The 15,257-nt window shown below is 38.1% G+C and overlaps 1 protein-coding gene across 1 annotated transcript in view; it reads left to right on the top strand.

Annotated features, from left to right (window-relative positions):
• The window catches only part of ctnna1 (catenin (cadherin-associated protein), alpha 1), a 117,921-nt gene extending 108,553 nt beyond the window's left edge, over positions 1 to 9,368 (top strand). The window contains exons 17-18 of the mRNA XM_084132286.1: positions 8,040 to 8,174; positions 8,497 to 9,368. Coding sequence (XP_083988412.1) covers positions 8,040 to 8,174; positions 8,497 to 8,787 — 426 coding nt within the window. The 3' untranslated portion in view covers positions 8,788 to 9,368. The remainder of the gene's footprint in view (positions 1 to 8,039; positions 8,175 to 8,496) is intronic.
• Positions 9,369 to 15,257: the final 5,889 nt, after the last annotated feature.

The following is a 15,257-nucleotide window of genomic DNA, read 5'->3' as shown; positions in this document are numbered from 1 at the left end:
TTTTTTTGAGGAGGAGGTGGGGTCGTGCACTATAGGCCCCTGTGGCGCGGCCTAAGCTTTTGTCCTTAATGGCATTTTTTTTTCCTTGCATTACTTTTACTTTTAAACTAAGTAGTTTTGAAACCAGTACTTTTACACTTTTACTTGAGTAAAAAGCTTGTTGATTCTTCAACTTCTACAGAAGTCTTTTTAAACCCTAGTATCTATACTTCTACCCGAGTAATGAATGTGAATACTTTTGACACCTCTGCTCTCCCCCCACATGCTCACCAGTAAGACGGCGTTCGCTCAAATCCCGCTCCATTAAATTTCTCTGTACTGTAGGCTAATAGGCCTACGTGTTGTAGCCTAGTCATTAAAGAAAACGATTTAGTTTCATATTTATGTTTAAATAAAATAATTTATTCATCTATGTTGATTATATGAAAAGTGAAAAGCATGAGTAAAATCATAAGATGCGCAATATATTGGGAGACAAATAGAGTGGGCAGACATAATTTTGACCACTTCATTAAGTTTGTTTTTGTAGGAAACCTTTTCTTTATAGTAAATTTCGTTTTGTATTAATTGTATCTTAATTTTAATCAATGTTTCATCAACCAATTGCCTGGATTTAATAAACAAGTAAATATAGCAGGCAATATAATCAGGACATGGAGGCGCCGGCGCGTGAACTGGAGCTCGTCTCATAAATGAACCGCAAAGCTACTTGCCTCACAGACCTGAGAAATATATAGAAAGCTTGAAATGTGTACTTTTAAACAAAACAATTCAAAACGAAAGAAAACAGACTGCTCTCTGCTTATGTAATCCGTATGAAATGTGCATTTCTCTCTGGTGCGTTGACTACTGCGAAGATCGCGAGTCAGCATCGTCAACTTCATCTTTGCAACCGACACAGAAAACTTGTTTATTAATAAACAATTGAAATGTCTCCTTGCTATATTCATAATCATTACTTTTGCTGGTTCTTTGTGACATTTTTCATGAATGCATCACCACATCTTTGGTGTTCAGTTTATACAGGTTTTTCAGATGTTATTTAATAAAAATTCTTTTTTTTCTTCCTCAAAATCTTTTTTTCCTCTCCTCTAACACGATTTCAGCATATTGTTTGCACAGCCTGTATATACAATCCAGAATAAGTTCACATCTAAGAGATATTAAGAGATATCCTACTATATAAAGCGACCTTGGGTTTGAGAAAGGCGCTATATAAAATAAACTTATTATTATTATTATTATTATTATTATTATTATTATTATTATTATTATATGCTGGAAGATCAAGCTTGCAGTTTCTTTTCTTCTATGGGTCACAGTCAGTACGTCAAATCTCCACCTGTGCTGTTCTCAAACTGTCTCAAGCAGATGTTAATGGAAGATGAAGTTTGCTTACTGCAGACTGTTCTTTTAATGAAGATTCAGGTCTTCCTTCAGATGGACCAAGGCAGTTTTGTGGAAGATTTTTTTCTATGCACGCGTTTACGCTTCTGAAGTAGGGGAGTCGTAATATACCATTATTGACGATAACCGTGATATTCAAAACATGAAATATAGATATCGTGTTAATTAAGGGTGGGGCAATATATTGTGATAACTGTAATATTTGTGTAACGAATAGTACACATGATAATATGACGTGTAAATAATCCAGTGGCAGCACCTGGTTCACATCCCAAAGTACAATAGGTGGCGTACAATATTACGCCTTAACGCTGCCATCTGTCATAAAGCGGAAGAGACAGCGTGCAGATACTACTGCCGTGAAAAATCATGTCGTCCGATGAGTCTCTACCAATAGTGAACACAAAAGGGGGCAAAACCACCTACCTGTTCACCCACCTTCACTTCCTTCATCCTGTCACTATACAGAGAGTAAGGTGAAATTATTTTGCTAGTCGTGAAACGGGAAATATACATTAAACTGTCAATTGCTTTTTTTTTAATCCAAAGTAGGGCAATGTTAGTATTATGGAGTGCTAAACTCTTATGTAATTTGTTTCATTCATACTCTAATCAGAGGGTGCCTTCATGCAGAAAGTCCACAAGTGAGACTCATAGAAGTATTGTTTTCCTCCTACCTCTGGAGATTGCTTTGCTTTTTTTTTTATCCCACTTTTTCCAGGAACCTTTAAAAAAAAAAAAAAAAAATAATAATCTTAAGTGACATGCATTGTTCTTTTGTAGAAAATCTTTAAACTTCATATGTTGGCTTAGGCATGTGGCAAGTCTGTCAGCGCGCAAGGCAGTTGGTAATTCTTTCTGTGGTTTGGGACAGATATAAACACCAGGTAATGATATCTATGGAAATTCTCTTGCTGAAGACCTATGGGTGGGCAGAACGATTTCATCACTGCTCTAATCACCTCCATATGTCATCTGCTCTGTTTAGTTGAGAAAAAACACAACTCATTGCATCTCCTCTCGAGAGGAGTGGAGCGAGCAGCGTATCAGTATCTCCTCAGGCTTTAGTGGGCATAACCCACAAAAGAATGTATTACACAAGATGCTCCATTTATAATCACGGCTGCTCTACATTAAAATGCTGCTATGTCAGTAAATATGGGAAACTGGCATTTCTCTTCCCTGATGTGTTGAGAAAGGTCAGAACCCTGCTCGTGCTGTTCTACTACCGTAGTCCATTTAGAATGGAATTCAGCAGGCCAGATGACATTTTCTGCGATGCGGCCTGACCTTCCTACTCACTTTTATAGCTGGATATTTTTAACATTGAGGCGTGAAATCCGTTATTTTTTCCAACACCTCTATTCTCTTCCGTTCATCAATCCCGATAGTGGCTGTCCCCTTGTTTTCGTTGTTTTGAACTTTTTTTTTTCAGGGTCTAGTTGACTTTTTTTTTTTTTTTTACCTCCATGCCAGAGGACAGCACATCATTTACACAATATAATGTACATATTTGCAGAGAGAGTGAGTCAACCGTTTTCTGTCTCTTTCAACAATTCATTTATGAATATGTAGAGTGAAACTTGCTTGCTACAGCAGTACAGCTTGAACTTTAAGGAATGGTTTACCTCATGCTCACCCTCATGTTGTTCCAATACAAAATATATTTTGTACAATGCTACAACCATTTTTGTCCAAATAATGAAAATCAGTGGGATCCAAAACAATATTGAACACCAGAATATCTGTGGATTTTTTTGTTCTACAGAAGAAATAGTCATACTTGTTTGGGGGTGTAGTCATACTCAACATGAGGGTGAGTAAATTATGACAATATTTTTATTTTTGGGTGAACTGTCCCTTTTAGGATTTTTTTGGACAATTAAAAACAAACTAATCCTTTTTTTTGTATGAAGAGCCTATAAGAATTTTTTTTTTTTCAGTGTCTGTTTTTTGTTTGTTTTTTTTGTCAGAGGAAAGTATCTTTTTTTTTTGTTTAAAGGTAGCTGTAGTGTTGTTTATCACTTAGCATCTTTCCCAGCACCATCAATTATGTAGTACTCATTTGAGTTTATCCAGTTGAATAGCGTTAGTTCACCTCTTTTTGATGGTGAAAGTAAGAAACAATGGCGATACCTTGTCTAGCTAAGGTGCTGAGTTTTCTTTTTAACACTTTGCTGGCAGGTTAAATAAAGATTCACTGTCATATTAAAAAAGCAGTACACTTTAAGGACAGCCCATTACTTTTCAACAGCCTGCATTATTAGCCAGTGTATATGAGCCAGAAATGATTTTTCTTTTACTGATACCTCTAAAAAGGAAAAGCAAAAGTCTTCTGGGAACTATTAAAACGTGTATTTCAGTTGTCCCGTCTCAACCAGAATCAGAGTCCCCTTTAAGTATTTTTATTTTATAAAAGTCCAAAGTCTGTGACCAAGCAAGGTAATATCTCTTAAGTGCATGCATTTACATTACTTTAAGGGGGTGAAGTGGGGGCTGAAGTTGATTGTAAGGTTACACTGTGCACTCTAGGGTTATATGAGTTTCCTAAGAAGAACACTTCTCAGAAGTTGCTCATTTTTAATGAAGTGATGGGTGAATGCAGAATCAGCTCTTGGACCAGCCTGATAAGGGACTTACCGGGACACTATAAAAACAACAAATAAAAAATGTTGTTTTAGCACATCTCTTCACCGAAAATTGGTTGTGTAATCGACCGCATTGGCAAAACTGCATGTGATCTGCATGCGGCCTTCACAGGTGGAGGAAGAAAATATTTTAAGCAAGCAGGGAGGACTTTTGTTTGACATGTGCATCATGTATTCACATGCGTCTAGGTCAGGCAGGCAGGCTGCATTTCCTGTTCAACTTGGATGAATTCAGCAGCTGAGCATGCACAAGTGATGCTTTCAAAGGGCCAATTCGAGCTGTTTCAAACAGGAGTCGAGCCTCTAATTGGTATGCTTAGCAGGTTTCATTTTAGCAGGGATCTGTTCTGATTCACCACCACCATCCTCTCTCTCTCTCTCTCTCTCTCTCCTCTCTCTCTCTCTCTCTCTCTCTCTCTCTCTCTCTCTCTCCCTCTCCCTCTCCCTCCCTCTCCCTGCCTCGTTCTGCTGTTTGTCTGACTTCCTCTGCAGTAAGCTCTCTAGCTCCTGGGAAGAAAAGCAGCTCAGTGATTGATATAAATTTGGGGCTTTATTAATGACTGCTGGAATAATGGGTGGAATAGTAAAGCAGATAAGAGGCGGACACTCTGGCTTTCTGTGTTTGAACTCTGGCTTTCTGGCTCTTTATGATGAACTAGAGAGAGAGGGAGAAGTTCTGCCCAGACATGGCCAGACATCCTGACTTCCCGCTGGGGAGTGATGATGTGCCCAGCTGGATAATCTTTACTACAAATCCCAGAATGCTTTGAGCCAGCTGGAGTGGAAACTGCGAACGCCAAAGCAGTCAGAGATACACCGCTGAATATTCCAGCAGCGCTGCTGGGGCTCACAGCATAGCCAGACTTGTTGCTGGATCAACATGCCAGATGTAGGGGTGAGAAGCCCTTAAAGGCAAGAAAATGCTTGCTTTGTATTGCTGTGAATGTAATCCTCTCCTCCAACCCTGGGCACAAAATGCTTTTACAGTATCCTGCAGTCAGAGTCAGCAAATACTGTAATACTTTAGGCAGACCTAGAACAGACTTTTTCCTTAGGCCAAGAAAGTGCCTTTTTAAAGAATTTGTCATTTAAAGGAACGGTGCACCTAATGAATGAATATTCCTGACGTTTACTATTTTTTTGTTATTTTTATGTAGTATATAAATGTCTATCCTACAACTAAACCATTCATTTACTGGTAGGAGTGTTTTGGAAACCAGTTTGCAAACAATTATTTTTGCATTCCATGTGGTGCTTCTAGTAGCACCTAAATCTCTCACTTTACCTTTGAGCAAAACTTGAGGGAAATACTGTGATCAGATTGCTGCTAATTGTCAGGCGTCTCATTGAAAGATGAGCAGCATGTTGCCCTCTTCATCACTCTCACTCTCTTCCTGTTTCTCTCCCCTGTTCCTCCTCGCATCCCACTCTTGTTTCGCCCACTTGTCTCCCATCTTCCTTTGTCTCCCTGTCGCTCTGTCTTGTCTCTAACAGTCTGTGCCTGCCTCTCTGCCCTTCTCTCTCAGTGGGGTGTATAGACAGACTGATGATTATGAAAGTATAGTGAAGATGGCCTGACTCCGACTCTGTATTTTGCTGGATCTCCAGTTAAATCTCCCACAGGCACATCTCTGCAAGTTTGGCTCTATATTTCACTTTTTTTTTATCTTGAGTTACTGACCTCAAACATTAGAATAGATGGATGTTGAGAGCTCACTTGGCAAAATGCTCTTATCAAATGCTCTCTTTTTAAATTATATTTGAATTTAATGTAAGAAGATGGTTGCCTGTTCATCCTTCAATTAATCAGTGTTGTCACTGTATAGTCTTCCTCAGTCTTTTTAATCATGAGGTTTTTTTATTATTCATGAGTTGTTAGGCATTGTAATCAGTTTTTGATTATGTAGCACACAAAGTATTACTTAAATCAGTAATTACATTATTCACAAAAAAACCCCCAAAAAACTATTAAACCTTTAAACTATATATAACATTATACTATTTGGAATGCAGGGACGGTCACCACGAGAAAAAAATAATGTGCTGTGTATTTTGAGCTATTTGAGTTGCCGTAGTTTGCTGTAGTTCTCAAGCAGGGATTGGTAATGTCGAGTGAGCACCAGCGGTAACAAAACCCATGCATGAACAAGCGTTACAGTAAACAACACTAATAACAACATTCCCGCCTGTGTCTCGTTTGTGACAAGGCGATAAAATAATGCACCTCAACTCAAGTCCAATCTGTGTAGATAGGATCTGAGTTGGACAGGGTCATAAAATGCACATGAAAGTGTGCGTCCGGTCCATATGCAAGTTAACTTAAATTTGGATATATTGCATGAAAAGGACATGGAAATGTGTACTACTTGAAAATGGATAGCTTCTTGACAACTGTGCAATACTGCAGCTTCCCTTTGGATTAATTGATTGTCATTTAATTTAAAAAGCAAAGATTATCACAAGGTAAGACTTGGCTATATTGTTACTGTTTGTTCATTTATATAACAGCACTTTTCCAGTGGGTGATGAATACACATGCCTTCAGATGCTTTATGTGCAATATAATAAAGCTGGCTTGATGTGTTTGCTGCTGCACATATTGATAGGGAATGAATGAATAGTAAAATGTTTTCATGCTGTCATGTGGGGTAGTAAAGAGAGAACGTAATCGAAAATACCGTACCAAAATGACTTGTTTTTTACCAGTCTATGTCTTCAAGTCCAAGTCAAGTCTCAAGTCAGTTGTTCACAAGTCCAAGTCAAGTCGCAACTTCGCAAGTCTTTTTTTGTGTGTTTGTGTGGCTTGTGCGACTTGAGTCCAAGTTGCAGACTCGAGTTTCCATCTTGGTTATGTAGACATGGAAGAATCATATTAAATGACCATCTAGATTTAATTCAAATTCATAATTTTGTCATGAGTACTTCACATCTTCTGTTTTTTCTTGCCCCATTTTTATACATTATAGCTAACTAAGCACTAATTTAACTTGGCTGAATAACTGAGGTCTTAAATTGCATTCAACAGAATTTTACGTAATCATAATTGGTGCATTTTGCTTTGCAGAATTATGCACATGACATCTGTGAGTGTCTTTCCAGCCCTAAGCGACATAAGTATGCATCTACAGTCTAGCTGTTGTTTAAAATAATGGAAATTTGACATTTTCCCCAAATGCTTTACGCCATTTGGCGGAGAGTTATTGAGATAAAGGCACTGTTGGGAAACTGGCTTTGTGTAATTATGTGCAGGCAGGCACCCTCAAGTCCTGCTCGTTCAGAGCATTTCAATGCAGAGATGTGGGGCCAGACTCTTTGAACATTATCACCGTGAAGAAAGTCTTTTTACCTTGGAGACTGGTGAAGCATGGTGAGGTATTGATATTGGATGACCAAACTATGGGGAAAAATCAAGTACTGTGCTTTTTACTGCACCAACGACTGGTTAATGGGGCTAGTGATGTATTCAGTTGGTTGGTAGCACTGCAGTGCATGCTTTTTATTTTAAATGTAGAAATGAGCAGGATCATTGTCTACAACAACTGATTTCTTAAACGTTTAAACAGAAATTTTGCAACAGAGTAGTCTACTATCCTAAAACTTACTAAAATAAGGACAGCTTGGCTGTGAGCCCTTGGTGGGCCAGTTCGCCTGCCACAATGGGGAATTGAATGAATTTGACTAGCACATGCAGCTGGACAGGTGACTGTGGAGCGTTAGGGTATCCAAAGGCAACAGTCAAAGATCATCAAAACAAATTAATTGAAACGCCCATATTTCACACACTCCAAAACCCTTGCATGTTAATTTATTTTTTAATATTTTGGCCAATTTTTGTTTTCAACTACAATAACTCTTAAAATTGCACCCACTGCTTCGTTTAGAATATTATTACATGTTTAAATATGTTGCCCATTGGCTTTTTGAATTATTGAAATATTTATGTGCTTGACCGTAAGCAACTGCTTTTTTTCTCTTTTCCTGTAGTGTCCAGATTCAGCATGCAAGCAGGATCTGTTGGCCTATCTGCAGCGTATCGCCCTTTACTGTCACCAGCTCAATATCTGCAGTAAAGTCAAAGCAGAGGTGCAGAATCTGGGCGGAGAGCTTGTGGTGTCTGGGGTAAGTCATATCAGGGAATTTTAAAATGAAAAGTAAAGAGAATTCTATAGTGAAGCTAAATTATAAATATATTTCCAATAGATATTGTGCTTTTATAAGTGTTTGTGTAGAGTAAAACTTGCCCGCAAGCTAGATAGTTTGACATTTTTACATTAAGTATAATCATTTCAATCCTTTTATTTGAAAAATTTGTGCCTGACGTGCAAGCTGAAATCTCTATCAAATTCTATAAAAGTGAAATATCCATAAACAATCATAAATGGCTGAAAGTGTCATGGGAATGGGAATTCATTGGTATTTTCTATTCCCTTCCTATTTGCAGGTGGACAGTGCTATGTCTCTGATTCAGGCAGCCAAGAATCTGATGAATTCTGTGGTGTCCACTGTGAAGGCCTCCTACGTAGCCTCCACCAAGTACCAGAAGTCTCAAGGAATGCAAAACCTCAACATGCCCGCCATCTCCTGGAGGATGAAAGCTCCCGAAAAGAAGCCGCTGGTCAAGCGCGAGAAGCAAGACGATGGTCAGACCAACAAAGTGAAGCGGTCCTCTCAAAAGAAGCACGTCAACCCTGTGCAGGCCCTGAGCGAGTTCAAAGCAATGGATAGTATTTAAGCAGCCCTTAAGGCATTTCAGTAGATTGTTTCAGATGTAGATTGAGCCTTAAAATCAGTCAGATTTAGCAAATACACATTTAAACGCATTCCTGTACCTTAGTCACCAATCTGCCTTTTTTCCATAAGCAGTGGCTATGCTGAGTGCGCTGAGTGCACTAAGGTCTATATAGCAAATGTTATATTTTTACACACGAATGCATTAATCTGCTCAATCTTTACACAAGATTTCTTCCCGAGGACAGGTAGGGGCATACATTAAATTCCGGGCATTCCCTCACAGTTTGTGTACGTTCCCCCTTTTTCTAGATGACTATTGTGTATTTTTTTTAAAACATTTAAGTGTATTTTACAAGAAGACTTTTATATATTTCACACTAAGGGCTTTGATATTGCCCATTACTGTCTGATTTTTGTTTTTCTTTTCCATTCTTCATGCCTATGCAAACTCTCACTGTAACACTTGCAATACTTGTGTTTTGGTATGAAACTATAAAAGAAAAATAGGCTTTGATTTAGTTTAAGTCTCAAGACCAAAGTCATTGTATTTTGCTGTGCCTAATAAACTTTTTGATAACTTTTTGTTTTGCTTTGATTAACTGTAAAATAGACTAATTTTGGTGAATATTAATGCTTTCTATCTCTAAAAAAGGTCCTGTGTGAAAAAAAGTGACGATGTGAAACTCGAAATGCAAAAAAGTCGAACTAGTTGCTTTTCTCAGTGACTAGAGTTAAAAAAGAGAGAACAATCTCAATGCCCTCAGTAATCTCAAGGAGCAGCAGGGCAAAGCTAAATGCGAACGAGAGGCTGAGAGTGAGCGAGTTCAATCTTCAGCCCGGTATTTAAATTCAGAAGACTGGCCTTAGGCCTCTCTTCTCCTCCTCCTTCCCATCCTCATACCCCTCCATGACTCAGACACTGATTAAATGAATCAACACGCCTCTTATTCGGAGGAGCGCTCGCTAAGAGATGGAGAACTCTTGGGCTAAATAGGTGTGGATGGACTGGGCCAGAAATCTATGAGCCGCTGAGCACCTCCAACGATAAATGGGATCAAGCACCCTGAAGGAGCTTCAAAATCACAGTGATCGATATTTCTTTTAAGGCCACGTTAGCTAATGAGTTCATCATTATCAGCTCATCTGTTGAATATATCTGTGGGTAGAAAAACATATCAGTGCTGATGCGTTCATTTTAACTACATTTCTCTTGCGATGAATAAAATCTTGATTGTGAAAGTGCAGGATGATGCTTGATTGGTTGCGAGATGCGTATGACCTCAAATGCAGTTGCTCGGTGATTTTACTGGTCAACAGGGAAAAAGCTTTTCACATTAGTCGTCACAGTGGGTGGTAAAGTGTTGCTTCTTGAGCTGCGTTCTAGCCATGCATACACATTTCTATCACGCATGGATGAGTGACGACTTTTTTTTTTAATGTAACCGACGTCACTTCCAAGCTGATCCCAGCGGTAGCGCATTTTCTTGTTTCTGCATTTATAAACAACGGTGTGTTGGGTCACCGGAGGTCACATGACAGATGTTTATGATTCAGTTTGTATGTTTATTGCAACTTAATTGCATGTCATAAATTCTTGCGGATTTAGTACTGGTTTGGGGTTTAAAACTTTTTTTTTTTTTTTGTCTTTAATTTCTGAAAATGACTGTAGTGATTAGTAGTTTATGTATGTTATGTAATGCTTTGGGAGTTATTTGCTGATTGCTGTTTTACACTTTGGCATTCTTGGTTCAAATGAAAAATAAAAAAAACCCAAATGAAAACACATACATTGTCATTTGTAATCAAATAGGAATTTGTTTTGAAGGTGTGAGAAAAAGCGAGATCTGTTGAAATCATACAACAAATGTGATTTCCAAAAGAACCCTCTTCTCTGAAATTTGCCTGTCAATTGTAAAAATATGAATTTTTTGGTCACGTGCAATTCAGCGTCGCTTTCGTAAAAATTCTACTGTTTTATTCTACGTCATTGCAACACACTGCTTTAAGAGCTTTTAGATATTAACCCTGTAAAGCTTGACATGAAATGATTGAACCTTTAGACAAAATCCCCCCAAAAAATTCTAGTTAAAGGAACCGTATGTAAGATTGTGGCCAAAACTGGTATTGCAATCACTTTCAAATTACTGTAGAGCGGTGTATCCCCTCCCCTTCCCCCCTGACTCGAGGTTGCCAGATAGGCTGCAGGATCCAGCAGGAACGTATAGGCTGCTACAAGGAGCTTTCAACTAGAGCAGAGCTGGCAACCCGGATGCTGAAACACTACTGACTTCGTGATTGGTAGATAGGTGGAGGGTAGGGCATCAGGCCAACATCAGTTGAGGGCTGCAACTTCACTTTTAAATGACAATATCCTGGCCGGACTACTGTTGTCAAAGTATTTGAAATGAACATGATTTCTTAATGTCTAGTGACATATCAGGGCCATTTTATGATTAATTGAAATACATTTCTTACATACGGTTCCTTTAAGTATCATATTTGATAGGCTACATCAGGCTTTTATGGTGTATAGGCTATAGTATGATATAGGAGAAAATGGAGCTCATACTAGATAAGGAAAAAAACTGTTATATAGAGGCCCAAATTAAGCAAAAAGATGCAATTTGGTGCTGTTGCCGATATTTAAATGGACAAAAAGATAAAATTCCTACAGCTTGTAATGTATATCAATGAGATCTTTATAACCGGATTACTAAAAAAAAATGCATACAAATATCAATTGTCGCTCTTTCCCCAGGTTTCACAGACAAGGCTTAATGCCCAGTACACATTGTAAGATTTTGGCCTGTCCCAGATTAAAGATGACCAATCTCCTACTTCGTACTGTGAGAGCGGTTCAACGACGACCTTGAGCCTGCGATAAGTTTCTGACAGTGTCTGAAATTTAGCTTAATCATCTCACAGTGTGTTCGATGTTACGGCCAACGTCTAATGACTAGCCAAAAAAAATGCAACATGAAATGGCTTATTGATCAACGTGACATGACGCTAAAACTTAAAACTCTTTACCTCAAGCTCCACTTACAAAATTGGCATGCCAAATTGGCCTCTTTTCCTTAGCCATATTCTTTCTTTCGCTTCCTTCTCCGAACATAAATTAGTAATGGTCTTATATGATTGCCGAAATCGCAGTCCGTAGCAAGCATAAGCCTAGTCCCAAACTAAAATGCATGTTTGATCTGTTTTAACTGAAAGCAATTTGCACTGATCTATTTTTAAAAAAATGTCAGTTCCATTGTTTTGTCTCAAGATGCACACCACCAGTAATGTTTTTTTTCTAAGGCACGCTTATAAAAGCTACTTAAATGTCCTAATTGAACTAGGTCTAATCTAAGCCCTGTCTGTGAAACCAGGCCTGTATGTCCCAATAATATGTCTTCGAAAGATTACATTTAAATTTAAACCTTAAACATTACTGAAACATTTTCTAGGAAGTGATTTGCAAGTCGAATGCATGGTCTCTAAATATAAATCTAAACTATCTTCAGCCAAACTGATTTCCTGCTGCAGTGTGTCCAAATTAGCAGCTAGAATGTGGTGAAACTGCTTCATATTTCTAGCATAACTCGAGCCTACGTTCTTACAGTACGTTGAATCTTTGATTAATGACATCTGTTATCACACCTGAAGGTGGTCTATATCAAAAGCCTCTATGGCTTTTTTTAAAGTACCCATTTGCATTCTTTTGTCATTGTTTAAAATATGCTGTCAGACATCAAGCTAGTAGCAGGTTATCAAACGCTTCCCAAATTAACGTCTGAACAATATTTCATTGTAATTGACATAACTCTGAGACATTTTCTCTAAGCGATTATTCAGATCTCTGTTAAAGGCCATCAGGCGTCGCCATGTGCCGTTTTTTACATGGCATGTCTTCTGTCTTGCCACATACATGTTGAAAACTGTCTTGTTTTGTTTAGCCAACACATCCGCTTTACACTCATCTAAAATGACACGTTTCTGATATTTTTTTCTGGTGAGGAAAAGTATCGAGTGTCAAAGCTCCTCTCAGCCACGTAATGCACCTTTCCCTCAACAGAGATTTTCAGATACGGAGTGATGTCCTCTCGCCCCCCGTTTCTCTCTCACATTACTCATACTGTCTGTGTTTGACCTTTCCCTCCAGACATTATGGTTCTCCAAATAGGAAATGTACTACGGTGAGGGAGGCGCGAGTGGACAAGCTCGATACAAGTTCACTGCTGAGACGAAGTGCATTTACACAGGGTCTCACTGCTAAAGCGGAGCATGAAACCTCAAATCGACATGCTTGTATCGCAGTCAACTGCTTGTATTAATCGTGAGCAGGATTGTATAGTTTGTTATTTGTTGAAAGATGTAGCTGCTAATTGCTTGAGAAGAACAAAATAAACTTAAGGATGTTCATTTCCGATGTTCTATTGTTTGGTTTTCTCACAGGATCTTAACACATTCTTCTTCTCTCCACATTTTAGCAGCCCATGCGCTCACATTCTGTCAGGCTTCAGCTGTCGACTTTTATTTGGAGTACATTTTTGATTTGAGCTTCATTATAATTGCTGCATCTGTCAAGGCTGTGCAGTGCGTTTGACCTGACCTCTTGATTTCCCTCCAGTCCTTCAAACAATGGGCACCCTCAAATATATCCTTTCTGTGTTGGAAGGTCATCTGGGTGTTTCATGCATGCTGTTTGATGCCCGAAAAACCTCTCCAGTTTTAACAGGAGTGTATCTTTTGGAAGTCTAAGGTCAACTTTACCTGCTGCTGGGCTGTAGAGGATGTATTTGACAGGTGAGTTTTTTTTTTAACTCTCTTTGGCCCTCCTTTCTCACCAGACAACTGACAACAATGGCGAACAGTCTTGATTGATTTTTCACAGTCTAAATTTTTTTTATTTTTGGGCAAATTTTAGTTAAAAAAAAAAAACAGTATCACCTTGCCTCGAATTCTAGTATTTTCTCTCCTAGGATCCGTCAGCCAACCCGATCGCATCTAAAATTGGCATGACATGATTGGTTGAAATGTGATCAATCAAACAACGTGTTTTTTGACAGTTCAATCAATTGTGAGAGTATTCTCCCGGCGTCCTGTTATGCTACAACAAATGATTCCGAGGCTTGATGCGTATGAAAAGAAATGTCTTATGAGGTATTACCCTTCAGCTAGCCATGAGAAGACAGGCAGCAAATTTAAATCCAGTCTCTCACACCTAAATCTCAGAGCATTAAATTGACTTAAAGGGATTGCTAAGAGGTTTTGTTAGATAGCTGTGTATGGTAACATCTATCTTTTAAACAACAATGCTATCTTTCACAGCAAATCCACTACATGAAAAGACTCCACTCTAGAACATAGGACGTTGCTAAGAGGGCAAGGTGACAGAAGGTAAGCGGTGACTTTAAGTGACTTTAATTAGTTTACCCAAAAATGACTCCTTTGGTGCAACACAAGGACATTTTTAATGCAATTACAAATTCGCTTTCAAGCCTCAAATAGCACCATACCAGTGGTCAATATGACTTTCCCGGCTAACAAAAATAGGTTCTAATATGTTCTTTTGCTAACGTTCCCATTAAGTTATGAAAACATTAATTTTGGATGCACTCTGAACATTCAAAATGTCCCGTCAATTGTCCCCTCAATTTGAAGGAAACATTCTATTTTATCATTCTTCAAACATTATGGGAGTGTTACTCTTGAATGTCCTCTAAACATCCTGAAACAAATATTAACAGTTAAAAAATGTTAGACAAACATCCAAATGTTTCAGACAAAAAAAGTTCCTTGAACAATTTTTTTTTTATGCTAATGTTTTGAGAACAATACAGATTTGAATGAACGTTTGTTCATAACCTTGCCAGAAGGTTAGCCAAAGTTCTGAGAATGTTCCCTGTAAACTGTGAATCAACTGATTCATTGAAAAGATCATACTCAAATTAGATGTTGCTGCTTCTTTCATGAAATTTTGTTTTTTGGTGAATAATCATTTAAATTATGGTCTGTTTTTACAAAAAGCTAAAGTATGAATTGAAATGCAGAAAACAAACCTTTACATTTGTACTATTTTTTTTAAATTTTGTGTCATTTTGGAATGTTTACACAAAGGAAATAATTTTAATGAATTGAACATGGCTCACTCTTTTTAATGCAAGTACAATAAACTTTCAAGCTTCAAAAAACAAAATACAAGTGAACCACATGACTTGCTTGTCTGAAGTCTCACGATAACACCGTTTTCAACTAAAAACAGAAAACTTTTTATGCATTTTGGCCATTCATTTACCACGACGACAGTTTTTTTGTGAATTGAATCAACTTATTCATTGGATTGTGCTGTTGAGATTTTCAGTGAATAATTGTTTAAATTATGGTCCATTCCTTACGAACCGGTTCCAAAATTCCACAGGGATTCGATAAGACGCGCGCATTTCGATTCCTCTTATCAATTGACCACTTGAACGGACAAATACA

The sequence above is a fragment of the Abramis brama genome, assembly GCF_963993115.1.
Source record: "Abramis brama genome assembly, chromosome: 13".
In the NCBI taxonomy this organism is placed as follows: Eukaryota; Metazoa; Chordata; class Actinopteri; order Cypriniformes; family Leuciscidae; genus Abramis; species Abramis brama.
The sequence above is the reverse complement of the archived record's forward strand: the minus strand, read 5'-3'. Positions and strand labels throughout refer to the sequence as shown.